This window comes from Leucoraja erinacea, chromosome 35 (genome assembly GCF_028641065.1).
Source record: "Leucoraja erinacea ecotype New England chromosome 35, Leri_hhj_1, whole genome shotgun sequence".
In the NCBI taxonomy this organism is placed as follows: Eukaryota; Metazoa; Chordata; class Chondrichthyes; order Rajiformes; family Rajidae; genus Leucoraja; species Leucoraja erinaceus.
In genome coordinates, this window is record NC_073411.1 from 6,267,712 (window position 1) to 6,290,205 (window position 22,494).

Below are 22,494 nucleotides of genomic sequence, written 5' to 3' on the forward strand. Positions count from 1 at the left end.
TTGGGTGATCCATGTAGGCCACAAGGTAAACTCCCTGTGCACGGGGAGCTTTGTACCCTGCGGCGTACAAAGATGTAAGCGTGCCTGCTGATATTTCCTTTACTTGCTCCATGCTCTGGGGCCTGGGTTTGTCATTAAGCATTTCTATGAAAGGGAGAGAGGAGGGGGGGGTAATGAGGGAGAAAGAATGGGACATTGGGTGGGAAAGAGGAGGGCGAGAGGTAGGGAGAGGGGGATGGAGAGTGAGAGAGAGAATGGGATAGGGGAGGGAAGAAGGGGATGGAGAAGTGGAGAGAGAGAGGGGGGAGGGAGAGAGATGGAGATAGATAGATAGAGAGGGATATGTCTACTGGGAGTCTCACCCTTGTATCCATGTTTCTTGCAGCCTTTCCACCCCCTTCCATGCCTACCTCCCGGCCTCTTTGGCTTGACTCTATCAACCAGGCACATAGTCAAAACCAAGATCTGGGCAGAGCTGTGACCTGGGTTCGATCCTGACGTCTGGTGCTGTTTGTGTGGAGTTTGCATGACCCCATAGATTGCGCCCAGGTAGGCTGTCTGCTTCCCACGTTGTGCTGACATGTAAATGGGTAGGTTAATTAGACAAGGAAATGGTACCTTAGGTTGTCGGAAAGGTGGAGAGGGGGCATTTGAGACAGAAAGTGGGGAAAGACATTCATGGGATTATTCTAAGAGTCAGCATAGGATCGATGGGCCAAATGACCTCCCTAGGGAATGAAGGTAGACAAAAATGCTGGAGAAACTCAGCGGGTGAGGCAGCATCTATGGAGCGAAGGAAATAGGCAACGTTTCGGGTCGAAACCCGATGCATTTCAGGAAGGAAAAGAGAGCGATCAAGTTCTTGAAACAGGAAAACAATGGAAATACAACATGAAATTCTGCACCTTAAACTCTGCTCATCCCTCTGCCCGAGGGTGCTGCATCAGGGTGAGGTCACAGTGAGGGGAACACCGTGATGTCAGAGCCTACCCGTGAATCCATCACAATAGGGAACAGCAAATACAAAGTGGGCCAAGACACCGCCAAAAATGATCATTGGCACACTGTTCTTTAGTTTAGTGTTCTTTGGTTTTAGACATACAGCGTGGAAACAGGCCCTTCAGCCCATCGAGTCACAGCTGACCAGCGATCGCCTGTACACTAGTTCCATCCAACACACTAGGGGGGCATCTTACAGAAGCCTATTAACCCCACAAACCTGTACATCTTTGGGAGCCGGAGCACCCGGAGAAAACCTGCATGGTCACATGGAGAAGGTACAAACTCCATACTGATAGCACCCATGGTCAGCATCGAACCTGAGTCGCTGACGCTGGAAATCATTGACTCTACCGCTGCGCCATCGCACCACCATAGTACAGGTGTCAGAGGTTATGGGGAAAAGGCAGGAGAATGGGGTTAGGAGGGAGAGATAAATCATCCATGGCAGAGACTTGATGGGCAGAATGGCCTAATTCTACCCCTATCCCTGATGACCTTATGATCTGCTTTGTGGGAACTTGCAGTGTATCAATTGGATGTTGCATTTCAGACTTCACAAGTGACTGCTCTTCAGAACCACATCCAGAATGCTACCTTAGAGGGCACAGCTAAAAGGAGAAATGGACACAAAATGATGAAGTAACTCAGCGGGTCGGGCAGCATCTCTGGAGAAAATGGATAGGTGATGGATTGGGTCAGGACATTTCTTCAGACTGATTGTGATGAGCGCCCCAGAGTATGGATGAGATATTCAACAACAACTAACTGAAGACACAAGGAACTGCAGATGCTGGTTTATCAAAATAAAACAAGGCTTCAGTATCTCAGCGGGTCAGGCAGCTTCTCTGGAGGACATGGATGTTTGACCCGCAATGTCCCATCCCTTCTTTCCAGAGATGCTGCCTGTCCAACTGAGTTACTCCAGTTTTTTGTGTCTATCTATGGTAGATGACATTTCAGGTTGGGATCATTCTTCTGACTCGAAAAGGGTCCAGTTCCTTCACCAATTCCTTCTCTCCAGAGATGCTGCCTGTCCCTCTGATTTACTCCAGACTTCAGACTGAAGAAGGGTCTCAACCTGAAATATCGCCCATTCCTTCTCTCCAGATATGCTGCCTGGCCTGCTGAGTTACCCCAGCTTTTTGTGTCTATCTTCGGTTTAAACCAGCATCTGCCATTTCTTCCTACATATGTCATCCACCAGAGATGCTGACTGACCTGCTGAGCTACTCCAGTACTTTGTCAGTATCAAATGAGCTGAGGCTGGGATGCCATCAGTACCACCAGTCATTCCACCGCCATCAGTCACGTTAGCCCATCGTACTGTTTTCAAGAGAGAGTTAGATTTAGCTCTTAGATCTAACGGAATCAAGGGATATGGGGAGAAAGCAGGAACGGAGTACTACTGATTTTAGATGGTCAGCCATGATCATATTGAATGGCGGTGCTGGCTCGAAGGGCCGAATGGCCTACTCCTGCACCTATTTTCTATGCTATGTTTCTAAACAAGGGAGCCTTGAGTCTGTTTTGCACTGCTGTAGCAGTAACCTTGCCCCAGTATTCCCTCCCTGCGTAAACAATGGTGCCCCGTCTTTAGAACCTGTCACCATTTGTCAGTCCAGTACATCAAGTTCTATCTCTCAAGGGCACACAAATCATTGAACCAAGAGATAAAGCAAGGTTAATGGGCAGCACTATTACGGGCCCCACATTAAGCAGCAACGAAGGACATGTCATTTTTGCGTTGACGTATATGGGTTGCAACATTCGGACATTGCCAGGAAATGTCTTCAGCGCAGATGGGAGTGGACAGGAAAGTATAAGCAGCCTGCAAGAATTATACTGAAGGAAAACATTTGTTCAAAAGTGCAGCCAGATGTTGGTCAAGGAGATTAGTTTACTTTAGGTTAGAGCTACAGCATGGAAACTAGGCCTTTGGCCCACAGCGATCCCGGCACACTAACACTATCCGACACACACAGGGGCCAATTTACAATTTTACCAAGCCAATTAGCCCACACATCGGCACGTCTTTGGAGTGTGGGAGGAAACCAGAGCACCCGGAGAAAACCCACGAGGGTCACGGGAAGAACATACAAACTCTGTACAGATAGCACCCATGACCCTCCTTCAGACTGATGTGGGGGTGGGGTGGCGGGAAGAAGAAAGGAAGAGGCGGAGACAGTAGGCTGTGGGAGAGCTGGGAAGGGGAGGGGAAGGAAGGAGAAAGCAAGGACTACCTGAAATTGGAGAAGTCAATGTTCATACCGCTGGGGTGTAAACTGCCATTGAACATCACATCAGTCTGAAGAAGGGTCTCAACCCAAAACATCATCCATTCCTTCGCACCATAGATGCTGTCTCGCCCGCTGAGTTTCTCCACTGCTTGTCTACCTTGTAAAACTAATTCCTCGCAAGACCAAAGGAAACTAGTTGTAGTGAAACAGTGTTTGAAACTGAAGATGCAATTCAATGTCAGGAAGTGCAAAGTGATGCTCTCAGGAAGACAGCTGTGATTCTAATATTGGGTGCTTCTATAAATAGCCAGTGCCATGGTCAACTAGAGGACCTAAGGGCAACTGTTCACCAGACTATAAAAGGTAGCGGGTCAGTTGATGAGGGCAATGTAAAGAGAGGTTGCAATATTGGGTTTCATCTTGGGAAATGGACTAATTCTGTCCCTCCTTCATAGGAAGTGGCTGTCATTGTCCAGGAAGCTTTTATTCGCCATCTTTAATCACCTCCCACGGTCATTTCGGAGAACAGTTAAGAGTTAATTACATTGTTGGGGCTGGAGTCACATACAAACCAGACTGGGTATGGACTGACCTCTCTTCTGAAATGCATCACTGAATCCACACATAACCTTTCCTCTTGGTTTATATTTCACGCCTCCTCTTCTCTCCTCATCTCACCCTTTTGTCTCCTTTTCACCTCGAGCCTTTGTCACTATCTCCATCCATCTGTCAATCAACCCGCTCTCCACTGTATCCAACCATCAATTGCCAGGCCTTGCCTCCCCATCCCCACGTTCTGTTTCCTGTTTTCTTCCCCCTACAATCAGCCTTAATAAGGGGGGATCGCCGGGAGGAAATGGGAGGAGTCAAACGTGAAGTTATTGAGGGTAAGGACCAGCTCCGCTAGGCGGAGGAGAGTGTCAGTGGCTGGGTATAGGTTGCTTCTCTAGTCGAGGAAGAACCGGAGGGCTTTGAGACCATCCTGGTGGGGGATGGAGGTGTAGAGTGACTGGATATCCATGGTGAAGATGAGATGGTGTGGGCCTTAATAAGGTCCTGATCCTAATTGTTATCAGTCCATTCTGTCCAGCCCGATGCTGCTTGACCCGCTGAGTTCCTCCAGCACTTTGTGCTTTGATGACGATTCCAGCATCTGCAGTTCCTCGCGTCCCCATTACGGACTCTGATCGTTTAATAATCAATGTTACTGATACAGACTTTTGTTTGATTCCTTTCAATTTACTTAATTACTGGGTTCAAACATGTCTCTGGAGCAAAGGTTCAGGGTTGTGGATACATGTCCAGTAACTGAAGCATTATGCTGCTGCAACTTTTAAGCTTGTAAAGAGGCCGTAGATAACTAGGGAATATATAGGGAAAACAAAAACAAGCTGAAAAATCCATTTTCATTGTTAGGATGCAGGTTAACTGTTAATATGGTGACAATGTTTGAATATCTATTAACAGAGTCACAATGTTTTAATATATATTTATATGTAAAGGACAGAGTGTACAGGCCACTTCTATATTTAAAGCATTTTCAGGCAGTAGTCATTGACACAAGATTGGGGCACGTGGGGACAAGGGATTGGGGGCATGTGCTCGTACATTGAAAGGCAGTGGAAGTCATTTCTAGAATTAGTAATTGAGACAGAATCGATTGCTGTGATCCCATGTTGGATTAGAAAGAAAGGTGAAAGGGTTAGGAGGAAGGGAGGATGGGTGCAATTAGATCTATTTGTTCATTTGGAGATGTGGGGGGTGTACTAGATAGGCCGAATGGCCTCTCAGGACTGTAACTTATGTGTTTAGGTACGGATGTGCAGTGGGCTAGCCAGAGTAAACCTTCCATCCAGGCTTTCAGAACAAGAGTCCGAAGAAGGGTCCCGACCCGAAAGGTCACCCATTCCGATGCTGCCTGTCCCACTGAGTTCCTCCAGCATGTTGTGTCTATCTCTAGAACCCCCCTCTCCCTCCCCTGACTCTCAATCTGAAGAAGGGTCTCAACTCCAAACGTCAACCATTCATGCATACAGTTTTGGTCTCCCAATCTGAGGAAGGACATTCTTGCCATAGAGGGAGTACAGAGAAGGTTCACCAGACTGATTCCTGGGATGTCAGGACTTTCATATGAAGAAAGACTGGATAGACTCGGTTTGTACTCGCTAGAATTTAGAAGATTGAGGGGGGATCTTATAGAAACTTACAAAATTCTTAAGGGGTTGGACAGGCTAGATGCAGGAAGATTATTCCCGATGTTGGGGAAGTCCAGAATAAGGGGTCACAGTTTAAGGATAAGGGGGAAATCTTTTAGGACCGAGATAAGGAAAAAATTTTTCACACAGAGAGTGGTGAATTTCTGGAATTCTCTGCCACAGAAGGTAGTTGATGCCAGTTCATTGGCTATATTTAAGAGGGAGTTAGATGTGGCCCTTGTGGCTAAAGGGATCAGGGGGTATGGAGAGAGGGCAGGTACAGGATACTGAGTTTGATGATCAACCATGATCATATTGAATGGCGGTGCAGACTCGAAGGGCCGAGTGGCCTACTCCTGCACCTATTTTCTATGTTTCTATGATGTTCAAGGAGTCTACTTTGCCAAAAGTGAGTCTGAAGTCACCCATCGATTTTCTCCAGAGATGCTGCCTGACCCACTGAGTTCCTCCAGTACTTTGTGTCTATCCCTTGCAAATAGTTATATCAATGCCTGCAAAAGACATGCAGGGCATGCAAAGTAACAGAGAACTTGTTTCCCTTTAGCACCTTTCGCAACCTTAGACTGCCCCCAGGTAGTGACGTGCTGGTGAAGTACGGTCATGATGGAGTTAACCCTGCAGGAAATTCAACACAGCACCCAGTCGCTCAGAGTAATATGTGATGGGCTGGGAAACAGTGTTAGTAATATTGGTTGAATAAGACAGTAGAAGGAGCCACCACTCCTCCCGCACCATGCGAACTATCCCATCCACCTGTGAAAGCCATCAGGATGTCAGTTTAAAAACCCACCCCTCACAGTGTCAATCTCCTGTATCGGTCGTGGGCGTCAGATCAGATTATCTGTCCAGATGTCTGACGTGCAGCTCAGACCAACAAACGTCCCACCCTAGAAGGGACGGTGCTCACTCCCGTGGGGCAGACAACAATAGCGCCTTGGCATTTTAATCTCTCCTCTGTTGTAATCATCTTGTCCGCTTCGATACAATCCCCCAACAGATGCTGGTTGGGATAGATACAATGGATCGTCAGCTCCCACATCTGGAAACATTATTACAGCTAAATCCTTGAAGTCAAGTTCACCCCTCAGTAAAAACGATGCCAGCTCCTCAGTATCCTCAAGAATATGTGCGGATGAGGAGAGGACACAGATGCAATTGTCTTTACTGCTACACTTTCAAAGGCCCGTTTGTGCGGTGGCTTTGTATCATTTAAACGTCTGACGAAAAGCAGTTTCATTTGCTACGATTGGTTGAGGTAGTCGAGACTGACGTTCAACTAGTTATCTAGCTATTTAAAAGTTGATCATATTACATCAGACAGAGTCAGGAGAGGGGGTGAGGCTTAAATTGCAAACTTGCTACTGAACGGCTACTTACAAAGTATTCAAAGACTCCAAATCATCCCAAACTATCCAATATTTCAGCTGTCGATTGGAAAGAAATTGTATAAACTAGTATCCCGAAAGTGTGTAACTGCTACTTTGAACTTAAAAACCCCCAACTAATCTTGGAAATAATATCGGTAAGTCTAGCAAAGCCTGATGATTAACTTTATTCATGAAATTGTTTGAAATGTTGGTTTATGGAGAAGATCTACTATTTTCAAACCGTTGTTGCACTGACTGTGATATTGATAATCTGTGACAAAGCAAAGATCAAGCCCTTGAGGGTCATTGAAGGGTCTACTTTTGCAAGAGCCCATTGATTGTACATCTCGCATTGGTTGATGCAGGACAATTATTTTCCGCATACTGCACTGCGTCGCTCCAATGCAACTGTTTCCAGCTTGTTGAATAAAGCCAGCAAACGGCAACAATGCAGTTTAAGAGGAGGAAGGATTAGAAAGTAAGCAGCAGGCCATGCAAGAGAAAGAGAAACACAGAAAGTTAATGGTTCTGATCGAGGTTTCATGAAAACCTAAGTTCAAGAGGAAGACAGACACAAAATGCTGGAGTAACTCAGCAGGACAGGCAGACTGGAGAGAAGGAATGGGTGCCGTTTCGGGTCGAGACCCATCTTCAGAAATTTCTTTAGTTAGAGGGTAAAAAAAAAAAAAATGAAAATGAATCTGTGGAATTTATTGTCATTGTCAGTGTAGGCTACAGAGACATAAATATATTTAAGGCAAAGATATCTAGATAAGTGAAGGGTTTCACCGAAACGTTGCGGTGTTCCCGCGCCTCCCGCCGTAGTGCTGAATCTGTGGAATTCTTTGCCACAGAATGTTTCTCCAGCAATATATTTCTTTAAGGCAAAGATAGATAGATTCTTGATTAGAGTCAAGAGTCAAGTCAAGAGAGTTTTATTATCATGTGTCCCAGATAGGGCAATGAAATTCTTTCTGCAGCAGAACAGAATATGTAGACATAATACACAACAGGAAATAAAAGTTCAGTGTGTCTATATACCATACTGTACCATTTACCAAACGTTCAGTGTGTCTATATTACTACGAGTGTCAGGGTTATGGTGGGGGGGGGGAGGCAGGGGAATGGGGTTAGCAGGGAGAGATAGATCTGCCATGACTGAATAGCGGAGTAGACTTGATGGGCCAAATGGCCTAATTCTGCTCGTATCGCATGACATTATGATGTGCTGAAGTGCGAGATTGGAAGAGTAGAAGAAACAGTATTTTATAAATGATAAGATTCTGTTCCCTGAAAACCGAAAAAAAACTGCAGGTGCTGGAAAACCAGGTTAAAGGCAGAAAATACTGAAAATATTCAGCAGGTTGGTTCTTCGTCAAATGGAAATTACACTTGAGGTTTAACTGTGCAAATATAATGTGAATATTGTTATAATACTTCCTTTAGTCTTCAACTAATTCGATGATATATGTCCTTTACTTTAGTAAGCCTGGTGGTACATATATCATCAAATTTTCCTTCCATTATTTATTATGTAAAAGAATATGTGTGTTATGATTGTGTTTATAATTTGTTTGGTTGTTTTGTTGTTTGTCTTTTGGACAAAAGTCCGCGAGCATTGCCACTTTCATTTCACTGCACATCTCGTATGTGTATTTGACAAATAAACTTAACTTGACTTGAATTGACTTTAAATTAGTTATATTAGGTACAGGTACACTTCAAGTGTAATTTCCATAATCTAACACTCCACTAGCTCACTCTCCATCCACACTCAATAGATTCTTGAGTTCTTGTGGAAACAAACAATATAGTGCAAAAACCAAAATATAGCCCTAACTCGAGGCTGTTTGCAATTTAGTTGGAGCTTGTAGTGTTCAATAGCCTGACAGTTGTTGTGAGGAAGCAGTTCCTGAACCTGGATGTCACAGTTTTCAGACTCATTCAGAATGTGTTTAGATTTTCAGAGAGTCCATTCATAAAGTCTCACACTTGGTCAAGAATATCTGCACTAGCATCAAATCAGCACTGCACCGATGTTACCTGCCCACTCTCTGTGTTTCCATACGTACTCACAGTAATGGCACAGAATGAAATATTTAAAAGATACTTCCAGCATAAACGTTCTCCAAAAAACAGGTAATATACAGAGCTCACTTTCAGGACCATTTAGCACAGAAGTGATCGGGCAAAAACAATGGGGAGGGTTATGGAGGTGTAGAGGATTACTCTTAACCAGGAGAGGTGAACACTGATGAAGGTTATGGGGCACTCAGAGATGGTAATGTACAAGTGAGTGGCACTGCCCCAATTGAATATTCCTTCCTTAGCTGAATTCCCGTATTTGGCCTTGATACAACTGCACTTCAATAACAAGATTAATAACAAGATTGATTCTGTACCACTGGCTAACACTAAGGGCATTTATCAAAAGTTATCTGAAGGTCAATATTTTGCCCAGTTGTAAAGTGACAGGTAATCTGGGCAGGTGAAGGATGTGCAAAGACAGGGAAGGTGCAAGGTGACCCAAAACAGTGATGTGGGCCAGCGGGCCAGCACAGTGGCGCAGCTGGTAGAGTTGCTAGCTGGGTTAGATCCTGACCTCGGGTACTGTCTGTGTGGAGTTTGCACGTTCTCTCTTTGACCCTGTGGGTTTCCTCCTGGTGTCCGAGTGATCGGGCGTGGAAACAGGCCCATCGGCCCGACGTGCCCACACCGACCAACATGTACCATCTACACTAGTCCCACCTGCCTGGAACGGAACATTGTCACCTTCCATCCTGTCCATCTTCCTGGTGCAAGCAAAGTTCAAAGGGAAAAACTTGTTGATTTCACATCTTGCATGAAAATGAAAAATCCGATCTTGAAATATGGGAAGACAAGATTTAACAACAGCAGTAAAACGTTATCGCTGCTTGGTGCATGGTGCAAGTCAAGTTCCATGAATATTCCTGGCATTTGGATGTAACTGTTGCAAATGTACTTGACATTGTGCTTGCCACCGCTATAAATTTCATGCCAGATGTCAACTTGTCCTTCACAGAGAGTATAAATAAACTAGCACAGAGGGCGAAAGGCAGAAGAGTGTCTGAACGGACGTGCACCACACACACAAGATGATTCCAGCCACTTTTAAACTTTGTGCGGCAATCTCCTATCAGCATGTCCGGACACTAACAGGTAACTGCAAACAACTCATTCTATCCGTTTTTGCTTTGTGGTAATTAACTGGTAATACTTTGACGTCCAAATCAATGGTAGTTCGACCACCGTAGATATAAATGCCAAGGATGGAGCAGAGGAACAGAGGGGAGAATATGAATTGGCTTCTATCTTGTTTAGATGTTTCAGTGACATGACGATCAGTAGAATTGTAAGTGGCTTCAAATGGATGCATGTGATTAACCTCATTGATCTTTCTGCCATTAGCAGAAATGCTGATCCATTAAACTGACGGATATTCTTGAAGTTCAGCAGTTGCCGCTAAGAATGTTACAAACATTTGGACTCACAATGGCGTCCTTCACATGTCCGAATGCAAGGACACTAATCAACAAAGTGCCAATGAAGTTCTGGTTATAGGATGTGCTTTGTGTTTTCACAGGAATCTCAATTTTCTATAGATGTCGACAGCAAAACATTTATCTTTACCACAGGAAAGGTTTATTGCCATTGGCACACTTCCTTTTCTCCCCGATCTACATTTTCCTCTGAGTTTGCCAACAACAATTTTGAAATCCTCTGTGCTTTTTTTAAAATGACAGTAGGTGTCAGTTACAACGTTTCGGCACCAATAAAAAGTTAACCAGATTGATGCACAGAAGTCAATAATTGTTTCATTCGTACTGGTGCCTATTGTGTCTACAAGTGAAGCATTGGAAATCCTTACCCTTGTTTCGATTGCCTCTATGGTCTCATTCCTCCCTCCCTCCGTGTGAAGCAAAGACATCAGAGCAGAATTTGGCCATGCTGCTCCGCCATTCGATCTATTTTTCCCTCTCAACCCCGTTCCACTGCCTTCTCCCCGTAAACCTTTGGGAATGGAGGAGGCCCAGGACAGAGAGGTCAGTGTGGGAATGGGAAGAGTAGTTAATGGGGTTAGCAACCGGGAGATCCATTAGGCCTTGGCATACCGAGCGCAGGTTTTCAGCGAAACCACCCTACATCCTAAATCTTTACAAGATATGTGCAACCTTAGCTTCTTGGTAATTGCAGAGTTTAGTCCTTTCACCGAGGAAGCTGTGCCCTCCCACAGATGCCTGGGGCTGTGGTTTTGGATTTCCCTTGTGTAACTCTTCAATCTTTTTCCTCCTTCAAGACCCTGCACATCTGTGTCTGAGCTCGTGGCTGCCCATGACGTAGGGTCAATCTTTGTTAACAATGCATCTGTGATGAGCTTTGGGATCTGTTATGCTTTAAAGATGTTGATCTTTAATGGAAGATACCAAAAGGAGTCTATCATTGCTTCCATCCTGTTCAAGAATCAACCAACAAGATGCTGATCTGCAGAATGAACCAACAGAACGTGCGGTTAGAACCTGAGTTGGATGATCAGCCATGATCATATTGAATGACGGTGCTGGCTCGAAGGGCCAAATGGCCTACTCCTGCACCTATTTTCTATGTTGCTATTGCCAAACCATCTCTTGATCTTTAATATATTTTCCTGTTCTTGCTTATTGGTCAAAAACAAGTATTTAAGAAGGAACTGCAGATGCTGGAAAATTGAAGGTAGACAGAAATGCTGGAGAAACTCAGCGGGTGCAGGCAGCATCTATGGAGAGAAGGAAATAGGCAACGTGTCGGGTCAGACTTGAAGTAGGGTCACAAACAAGTAATTGCCTGGGCCTCCTGCATGTCCAAAGTACCGTCTCTTGATGAGATGTGAAATCTCCCCCATCTCAAATCAGAAAGAGTCTCCAGATTCCCATTTGGGGATGGAACAGGAGACTTTGCAACAGTCCTGCCAGCACTCATCACTTGAAAGTAGATTAATCCAGTCATTTTGACCAGTCTGTGGAAGGGTCTCAATCAGGAACATCTTCCTCCACAGAAGCTGCCTGACCCACTTAGTTCCTCCAGCACTTTGTTAAAGTTACTAGCACCTGCAGATCCTTGGGCCTCCATTATCACAACATGGAGAAGGCAGGAGAATGGAGATGAGAGAGAAGTGTAGATCAGCAATGATCAAATGGCGCAGCAGACTCGATGTTAGTTCTCACCAAACACATTTAAATCGACGTGCATTTCCTGCACTGTAGTAAATTTCCAGCAACAGGACGCAATCGGTTTCAAATGATCTTGATGTGTTTTGAGATTGTAAAAGGTGGATTGACACATGAAGGTTTTTGATTTGTTTTACATTGCAAACAAGTCTGAGTTTGAGACACTCAGCTGACAGTTTAACACGTTTCTTCTGCGCTCCAGGCTTGCGGCACACGGCAGTGGCTGCTCTTGGGCACCAGCTGAATCACCTCAGGCTTCAGAATCAAGGGCCCAGCTCGTGGGTGAACCTGGTCTGGAGGAGAAGCTCCCTGGTCGGTAAGTGCAGATCTTTACATGCTCATACATTAACTTGGATAGTTTGCTCCAGCCAGAGGTTGATAGAACTTTATAAAATTATGAAAAGCACAGATAGGGTGTACAGCCAGAAGGGGCTTTATAATAGGCCCATGGGTAGGCTTGTTCCCCAGCGTGGAGAAGTCAAATACTAGAGTGTATAGCTATAAGATCAGAGAGAAAAGGTTTGAGAGATGTGTGGGACAAGTTATTTATTTACACACACAGTGTGGTTGGTAGCTGGACCGCGCTGACTAGGGTGGTGCTGGAAGCAGATATGATATTTGAGGCTTTGTAACAGGTATATAATGGAGGGATATAGAGCACATGCAGGCAGAATGGATTAGCTTAAGTGGGCATCATGTACATCACAGACATTGTGGGCCGAAGGGCCTGTCTATATGCTGTGCTGTTCTAACTTCTACATTTGTCGCAACATTCACAATGCATTCCAGGATGGAAGATCAGTGTGGGAATACTGAGACTGTGGTTCCTCATCAATACAACACACAGATATGTGGCCTAGTAAGATGCGATGGTTCGCACCAGTGCTGCAGACCAGCACCGCTAAAAAAGTTTAAACGTTTAACATGCGTTTTTTAATTCATTTATGAAATGAGAAGCTGATTAGACGTAAAATCAAAATGAAAGAGAGATTATATTGATGGAATGAAATTGTTGGTAAATGTTAAATTATATGCGTACTGGCACCTTTTTGTCTACAAAATAAAAGCATTGGTAAAATGTCATTAATGGCATTGTGGCAAATCTGTGTGCACCTCGCTACACGTGAACCTGTAGGCTCCTTCCTAGTTAATACCCTCCAATCCTCCAGGCAGTATCCTAGTAAACCTCCAGCACTCTGTCCAAAACCACCACAACCTCCAATGTAGCAGATTGATCATCAGGTCAAATTGTATTTAAGAAGGAACTGCAGATGCTGGAAAATCGAAGGTACACAAAAATGCTGGAGAAACTCAGCGGGTGCCACAGCATCTATGGAGCAAAGGAGATAGGCAACATTTCGGGCCGAAACCCTTCTTCAAACCACGCTTCAGTCTGAAGAAGGGTTTCGGCCCGAAACGTTGCCTATCTCCTTCGCGCTCTATAGATGCTGCTGCACCTGCTGAGTTTCTCCAGCATTTTTGTAGGTCAAATTGTATTGCTTGGGCATTGCCAGTTGTAATTACATTGCCCCAGGAAAAGACAGCCTGATTGCATTAAAAATACTCAAAGCAAAGGGCAACATCTGCTGTCTTTCACTGCAAGATAACTTCTACAAAATGTGTTTAAACTGTTTAATATTATCAAATGTGCAGCAACATTTGATCCTATCATAATTTGTATTCGTCAGTGTAAATATCCAAGAATAAAAAGTCAAGTGTAACGTTCCAATGGTGGACATGCCAAAAAAAATATTCATGATAATTAATACAGTACCATGCTTGCTCGTTCCATGCTGCAGAAATATTCATTGTTATCACCTTGGTAATCTATCTCTGACTAAAAATGCTTAACATTCATAAATGCTCCAACCTCTGTTATCAGGCTTCTGAACGGTGCTACCATAAGCTGGGGTACTGTCCAGTTCCTTCTTCCCCTTTGTGGACATTGTATTTTGTCTCTCGAACTGGTGCACTATGATGCTGATAACTATATTCTGCACTCTGTGCCTTTTGCTCTCATCTATTCCACTTGAATTTGACTTGATTGTATTTATGCATGGTCTATCTGATCTGTTGGGATGGCAGTCGAAACTGAGTTTTTCACTGCACCTCGCTACACGTGACAATAATGAACCTAGACCGTGAATGCCTTCTCTCTCTTCCCATTAGGTTGCAGACTTGAAGAGCACCCTTTCTCTGAGACAGAAATGGCCTATGTTAAGCAGGGTCAAGAAGCCCTGCACAAGTCCCTCTCCATTCTCCAAGATACAAGTGGATGGAAATCCGAGATCGAAGCAGTAAGTCGCAATATTCCCAATCAATTAAAGATTGACAAATACATCGTTCACATCCCCCAGATAGCACTGCCTTGGTTTAAATTTGGAATATGCTCAAATTACTAACAAATTCCAAGAAATCATCGTAAATCAAGTCGGCTGGTTTGCAATTTTTACTGGACTGGAATTTGGTTTAGTTTTAGTTTAGAGATACAGCACGGAAACAGGCCCTTCGGCCCACCGTGTCCATGCCGACCAGCGATCCCTGCACATTAACACTATCCTACACACACTGGGGAAAATTTACACATACACCAAGCTAGTGGACCTACATACCTGTACGTCTTTGGAGCGTGGGTGGAAATTGAAGCTCTCAGAGAAAACCCACACGGTCAGGGGAAGAACATACAAACTCCATACAGACAGCACCCGTAGTCGGGATCGAACCCTGATCTTCTCACCCACCACTCCACCTCCAGGTCCCTCAGATTGGCCGACTTGGGGCTGCTGAATATCCCGCCCTCAGAGGCAGAGAATTCCACAGACGCACCACTCTCTGTGAGAAAAAGTGTTTCCTCATCTCCGTTCTGAATACTCCTTATTCTTAAACTGTGGCCCCTGGTTCTGGACTCCCCCAACATCGGGAACATGTTTCCTGCCTCTAGCGTGTCCAAGCCCTTAACAATCTTATATGTTTCAATGAGATCCCCTCTCATCCTTCTAAACTCCAGATTGTACAAGCCCAGCTGCTCCATTCTCTCAGCATATGGCAGTCCCGCCATCCCGGGAATTAACCTTGTAAACCTACGCTGCACTCCCTCAATAGCAAGAATGTTCTTCCTCAAATTAGGGGACCAAAACTGCACACAATACTCCAGGTGTGGTCTCACTAGGGCTCTGTACAACTGCAGAAGGACCTCTTTGCTCCTATTGATGGAATTAAATTGTTCGGTGGAAGATAGCTGATGAGAGCATAATCATTTTTAGATCAGAGTCAACTGACTTTTTACTGAAACTGACCTTTAGCCACCTCTACCACTGAATAGATAGACACCCGCCCGGAACAAGAGCTGAAGAGGGCTAGGCGTGGAGAGGCACATTGGTTTCTGCCACAACCGGATGGAGGTGACAGGCCTTTGTGGCCAGCTGGAGCTAGGACTGTAAAATGACACCCCTTGCATAGACTCTTTGGGCTGTACACTCTGTCCTAACTGGGGATTGTGCTTATTACATATAGGGATAGTCTTGCTGACCTGTCTGCCAAAAATGTGTTTCATTGTACCTGATAATGAAACCACTGACATTATATTTAAGGACTTGGAGCCAAGGTGATGGATTTAATTCACACATAGTATAGATTTGGAGTTCTCTCCACAAATCAGGATGGCAAATGGGTAAATGGAGTCGATGGTGCAGATAAGCTGTAAGTGATGGGGGTAAATAAATATTGGAATGATGGAGGAAGCTCGAGGGGCAGCAAGAAAGCTCCAGGACCCAAACTGAGTGAAGAAAGTAACATTTTGAACTTTTAACAGGAAAATGGCGACAAGGTGGTGAGTAAAACGCTCCCGGATGTTGGCAAGGTCTTCAAGCTCGAGGTTGTGATGGATAAGCCCACGGATCTGCTCTACAATGAGTTGTTTGACAAAGTTGAACAAATGGGAGAATGGAACCCAAACGTTAAACAAGTGAAGGTAGGACATTTGGTGGTTGTATGATCAAAGCCCATGTAAAAATCAGGCCAGCAAACCTGAGGTACATTTCATTTCAATAGTAAATATTGTATAGCACAATTAATTCCCCAGTGACTTACAAAGCAGCTAGGAGAACACAAAGTTGCGGAGTAACTCAGTGGGTCAGGTAGTATCTCTGGAGAGCATGGATAGGTAATGTTTCAAATCGAGACCCTTCTTCAGACTGGAGAACATGGATAGGTGACGGTTTGGGTCGAGACCCTTCTTTTAAGGGTTTAACACAATCCTACACACTAGGGACAATTTACAATTTGCAGAAGCCAATTAACCTACAAACCTGACCTCCCACGTCTTTGTAGTGTGAGAGGAAACCAGAGAACCCGGAGAAAACCCACAAGGTCACAGGGAGACTCTGTATAGACAGCATCCGTAGTTAGGATCAAACTATGTGTCTGGCGCTGTAAGACAGCAGCTCTACTGCTGCACCACCCTCCTCTGTGGCAGGGAATGGAAGGTGACTGAAGGAGGAACCCAACCCGAAACGTTACCTATCCATTCCCTCCACACATGCCACCTGACCCACTGAGTTACTCCAGCACTTTGTTTGGCTCAAGATTCCAGCATCTGCAGTTCCTTGCACCTCTTATCATTGTAAATACTCAAGCTCATATTCAAACTCGCCACAGCAGTTCATTATCTTATAATGACAAAAAGTGCTGGAGTAACACAGTGGGTCGGGCAGCATTTCTGGATAACAGGAAATAGATACCACCTGAGCCTGTCCATGTTCTCCAGAGATGCTGCCTCACCAGCCGAGTTACTCCGGCACTTTGTCTATTTTTTGGTAAAGTGGCATTTGCGGTTCCTTGGGTTCTCATCTTTTTTTATACATAGAAACATAGAAACATAGAAATTAGGTGCAGGAGTAGGCCATTTGGCCCTTCGAGCCTGCACCGCCATGCAATATGATCATGGCTGATCATCCAACTCAGTATCCCGCACCTGCCTTCTCTCCATACCCCCTGATCCCCTTAGCCACAAGGGCCACATCTAACTCCCTCTTAAATATAGCCAATGAGTTATAAATGTATGTATTTAAATTTGTTGAAGATATTGAAAAAGATCGACAAGGATACGATGGTCACCTACGAGGCTTCCGGGGAGACAGTGGGCAACGTGGTTAGCCCACGGGACTTTGTGAGCGTGCGTTACGCCAAGAGACGAGGGTCGACCTGCTTCCTCGCAGGGATGTCCACACACTGCGACATGATGCCTCAGCAAAACGGTTTCATAAGGTAACCTACCACAAACATCTAGGCTTAAGAAAGAACTGCAGATGCTGAAAATAAATCGAACATAGACAAAAATGCTGGAGAAACTCAGCGGGTGAGGCAGCATCTACGGAACGAAGGAAATAGGTGATGTTTTGGGTCGCGACGTCACCCAAGGGTCTCGACCCAAAACGTCACCCATTTCCTTTGCTCCATAGATGCTGCCTCACCCTCTGAGTTTACTTTGCTCCATAGATTCTGCCTCAACCGCTGAGTTTCTCCAGCATTTATGTCTACCTACAAAATCAAAAATTGAATTTGCCCAAGATATTAGAGATCATATTGAAGAGACATGATTCGAATCCTCATCCAGGTACAAACTAATGCAGTTGGATACTTAGTAGTCCTGTTTTGGGTCCACAATTACTTTTGACCACATTACCTCCCCGAGTGTCTCTCTAGTTTCCATTGCTAATGTTCGAACTGATACCAAGTCCAACCATCCTGTGTTTGGTGACCAGCACTGCTAAGATTCAGCTTTTAAATTCCCACTGTTTGTCGACCCCTCCCCTTTCCCATTCTGACCTTTTTATCCTTCATCTTTTGTTCTTCACTGCCCTGTCCATGTACAGTCAAAATTCAGCCCCGTCATCACAAGAAAAGTTTTTGGTCCCCATTTGAGGAAGGACTCTGGGGGAGGGTTCTCAAGGGCACAAATGCAAGACCCCCCCCCCCCCCTCCCATCTTATGGTAGAGCTAAATGGTGTCCAGCTATTCAGTAAAAAGTCAGTTGACTCTGGGATCTAAAAATGATTATGCCCTCATCAGCTATCTTCCACCGAACAATTTAATTCCATCAATAGGAGCAAATAGGTCCTTCTGTAGTTGTACAGAGCCCTAGTGAGACCACACCTGGAGCATTGTGAGCAGTTTTGGTCCCCTAATTTGAGGAAGAACATTCTTGCTATTGAGGGAGTGCAGCATAGGTTTACAAGGTAAATTCCCGGGATGGCGGGACTGTCATATGCAGAGAGAATGGAGCAGCTGGGCTTGTACACTCTGGAGTTTAGGATGAGAGGTGATCTCATTGAAACATGTAAGATTGTTAAGGGTTTGGACACGCTAGAGGCAGGAAACATGTTCTCGATGTTGGGGGGGTCTAGAACCAGGGGCCACAGTTTAAGAATAAGGAATAAGCCATTTAGAACGGAGACGAGGAAACACATTTTATCACAAAGTGGTGAGTCTGTGGAATTCTCTGCCTCAGAGGGCAGTGGAGGCAGGTTCTCTGGATGCTTTCAAGAGAGAGCTTGATAGGGCTCTTAAAAATAGCAGAGTCAGGGGATATGGGGAGAAGGGGAAAAGGCAGGAACGGGGTACTGATTGGGGATGATCGGCCATGATCACATTGAATGGTGGTAAGGGCCGAATGGCCTACTCCTGCAACTATTGTCTATTGTCTAACGTACATTATCTCTAGAACTTGCTGTCACGTTTGTTTGATTACTTTACCATCAAGCTCCTGTGGACATTTTGCTAAGTTTAGAATGCTATACTGTACTAAGGCAGGATGTCGAGTTTGATCATCAGGGAGCATAAACGGTGAAATACCATAACAATGGCAATTCTCATACAATTTATCACCACAGATTTCCCACACCAAGTAATACACAGAGAGCGGGTCAGGCAGCATCTGGAGGTAACACACATTAAGAGTAGGCCATTCGGCCATTCTGCACCGCCATTCAATATGATCTGCTGAATCCAACTCAGTTTTGTCTCCTTACCTCCTGATCCCCCTTAGCAAGGTTAGCTCCCTCTTAAATGGCCTTGGCCCAGACCCTCTGGCAGAGAGTTCCAGAGATTGCACTCTATTGAAAAAACTCCGGTTTTAAAGGATTTCCCCTTATCCTTGTTACAAGACTTCCCAAAGGAAATCTTCCTGCATCTAAATGAATTTTGTAAGTTTCTATAAGAATCTTCTAAATTCTAGAGAGGTCATAAGGACATCCAGCATCAGTGGAACCGGGCAATAAATGGACCAAGCAACAAACAACGTTTCTTTCAGGTCGAGATCCTTCATCACAAGCTGTTGAGGTCCTCCAGGAGTTTGTTTTTTGCTCAAGATTCCAGCATCTGCAGTGTTTTGTCTCTGTTTGACACACGTTGTTCTGATTCCAGAGGTGAGAATGGACCAACCTGCATTGTCCTCCGTCCATCTCCAGACGATCCAAACAAGACCAAGTTCACGTGGCTTCTGAGCATCGATCTAAAGGCAAGTCATTTGTTGGATGAAGGGTCAACATGTCTGTGTGTTGATTCAAATACACAAGAATTTGGTCATTTCCAAAGTTCAGGATCAGGAGGCAGAGAGCAGCCCGAGGTAAAAGTCACTATTTTCTGTTTGAAAGTTTAATCAGTCAGATCAGTTCCTTGTGGAGATCGTCTTGGCTGTATGATTCCAATACAAGGATGGTTTGGTAGCGCAATGGTTTAAGAGAGAGCTAGATAGGGCTCTTAAAAATAGCGGAGTCAGGCGATATGGGGAGAAGGCAGGAACGGGGTACTGATTGGGGATGATCACATTGAATGGCAGTGCTGGTTCGAAGGCCCAAATGGCCTACTCCTGTACCTGTTGTCTATTGCTGCAGCATCAAGGCTTCAGGTACCCAGAATTGATCTCAATCTGAGGTGTCTGTGTGAAGCTTACAAGTTCTCCCTGTCATTCGGTGAGCTGCCTTCTAAGTCCCAAAGGTCCTCTGGTAGTTAAATTAGTACTGTAACTGAGTTGAGCTCATGGAAGAAAGTAGAAGGTCAATTGATAGGCATGTGAGAGATTGAATACAAACAGAAAATGGTGGAAATACTCGACAGGTCAGGCTGTACCTGTGGGAAGCGAAACAGAATTAATGTTTCAAGTTGAAGACCCTTCATCAGAACTGGGAATGAGGGAAACCTTTGTTCAGTTGCAGGAGGAGATGGGGAGGATGTCTCTCAGGATAAAAACAGGTGATACTGGATGAGCTGTAAACGAGATGATCTGTAGACTTGACTTTAGAGTTTAGAGATTCAGTGAACAGACCATTCGGCCAACTGGGTCCATGCTGACCAGCGATCACCCCATACACTAACCTATATACACTAGGGACAATTTTCAAACTTGCCAATATCAAGTAACCTACAAATCTCTAAGTCTTTGGAGAATGAGAGGAAACCGGAGCACCCATAGGTTGACCTACAGCAAAGGAAAGAAAATCGTCACTAACATTCAGATAACATCCCAAATCCAATTGCCTGACAACTTATGGGGCTGACGGAGTAGGGGATATAAAGGACAGGTCTTTCAAAGATCCTGACTACAGGTGCTGTCAATGTGGAGTTTGCATGTTCTCCCTATGACCATATAGGTTTCCTTCCATATTCCAAAGACTTCCATATTTTTATGTTAATTGCTTTTGTTAATTGCCCCAAGTATATATGTGTATGTGTATATGTGTGTATGTATGTATATATAACCCTAACATATATATATATATGATGCAAAACTGGGATTACATGGAACTGATGTACAGGCAAACTGCGGGCCGAATGGCCTGTTTCCACACTGTATAGAGAAACTAAACTCAAATAGCAGGGATGTTCAGAATAGGGTTAAATGCTCTGCTCTAGCGCTGTGTAACTTTAATGGGATAGAAAACTGCAAGCTGGCAAGATTTACTGATTTACACAAAATGTACTGCTCTTGCATTTCTTTAATGGAAACAAAAAAGCTAAGTGGTATCTGAGAAATACTTCATTAAAATATCAAGTTGACCTCATTTCCAAATGTTTTCCCTTCTTTGGTGTAGGGCTGGCTGCCCAAGTCTCTCATCAATCAAGTTCTCTGCCAAACCCAAGCAGACTTTGCTCAACATCTGCGTCAGCACATGGACTCCAAAGCTGCTGTAAGCACTTGCTGAACCACACTGCATTCTCGAGAGGCGGAAGATCTCTCCCATCTGATTGGAACCTACTTTTGTGACCGATTGGAATGAATATCCAAATACGAACATTCAAAGAAAGGATCCTTCATTTGTTGAAAATCTATATTTATGAGGTTCTAGTTGAAACATGTGTCCATAATGTTTATTTCAGCCAAGGGAATGGTATTATTGACGATCACAGTGCTCTCAAGTCAAAAAGAGGTTAGGTATTTATCAATATCATATCTCACAACAAGTAGCCATATAGTGCTTAGAGTCTTCTGTCATTCAATGAGATCAAGCCTGAATGTCTACTGTATTCCCCCTCCTGCCTTATCCCCATACAGTTCCCCCGACGGTTCTCAAATAACACAGTAAAGAATTACAATCTTGAGCGAAGACATTTCTCAGCCATTTCTGCATAACAGGGGGCACTTTAGCCAAGGGATTACTCTTCAAGAATGTTATTTACTTGTCTTAAATTACCCTTCATAAATCTCAAATCTTCTATTCCAGCCATTGATTAATTTCCCCATGAATCACATCAGGCTTTCAGATCAAACTCAGATAAGATTGCACATCAGACGTTTCAAACTAACCAGAAAAGACTTTGGTTGCATGGGGGATGTGTTGTTGTCTCAAAGATACACGTCCCATCCTCCTGCTCACTCGTGTCGAGACAAAACGCACTGGATGTTGTCATTTCTTTCACTTTCACCTTCAAGCAAACCTCTGCAGCATAGTTGGGTGAGCAACCAACGGAGGCACAGTGAAGTTTTGTTGTAGCCAGACCTACCAATGTTCAATAGACAATAGACGCAGGAGCAGGCCATTTGGCCCTTCGAGCCAGCACCGCCATTCAATGTGATCATGGCTGATCATCCCCAATCAGTACCCCGTTCCTGCCTTCTCCCCATATCCCCTGACTCCACTATTTTTAAGAGCCCCATCTCGCTCTCTCTTGAAAGCATCCAGAGAACCTGCCTCCACCGCCCTCCGAGGCAGATGTTCAGCTCACTGAAGCTGGTGCCTCACACTATTGTGGCTCAATACATGAGGAGAACAAAATATTCTGGGGGTTGGAATTCTTGTGGAATCAACGATAAGGAATCAACTGGACTATATCACTATTTACACAGATATCTTTTTATTTTATAGTATCTCACCTTCCGAACCCAATATTTATGGTTTATTCCAAGCCTGCACTTGAGGATTTTTGATAAGTGATTACTGGCTGTGAAAAC

At 44.5% G+C, this 22,494-nt stretch overlaps 1 protein-coding gene across 1 annotated transcript; it reads left to right on the top strand.

Moving 5' to 3' along the window:
* Positions 1-9,459: 9,459 nt before the first annotated feature.
* Positions 9,460-22,457, top strand: star (steroidogenic acute regulatory protein). Its single transcript, XM_055662172.1, has 7 exons — positions 9,460-10,002; positions 12,250-12,363; positions 14,217-14,344; positions 15,859-16,017; positions 17,128-17,312; positions 19,470-19,563; positions 21,137-22,457. The coding sequence occupies exons 1-7, from the start codon at positions 9,939-9,941 to the stop codon at positions 21,245-21,247; spliced, it is 855 nt and encodes a 284-aa protein (XP_055518147.1). The 5' UTR covers positions 9,460-9,938; the 3' UTR covers positions 21,248-22,457.
* Positions 22,458-22,494: the final 37 nt, after the last annotated feature.

What these genes read in the sequence shown, in the direction of transcription:
- star (XM_055662172.1), top strand. Translation starts at nt 9,939, where the DNA reads ATGATTCCAGCCACTTTTAAACTTTGTGCGGCAATCTCCTATCAGCAT. An exon ending in GCATGTCCGGACACTAACAG is followed by an intron (nt 10,003 to 12,249) that starts GTAACTGCAAAC and finishes TCTGCGCTCCAG; the next exon opens with GCTTGCGGCACACGGCAGTG. An exon ending in CAGCAAAACGGTTTCATAAG is followed by an intron (nt 17,313 to 19,469) that starts GTAACCTACCAC and finishes TTCTGATTCCAG; the next exon opens with AGGTGAGAATGGACCAACCT.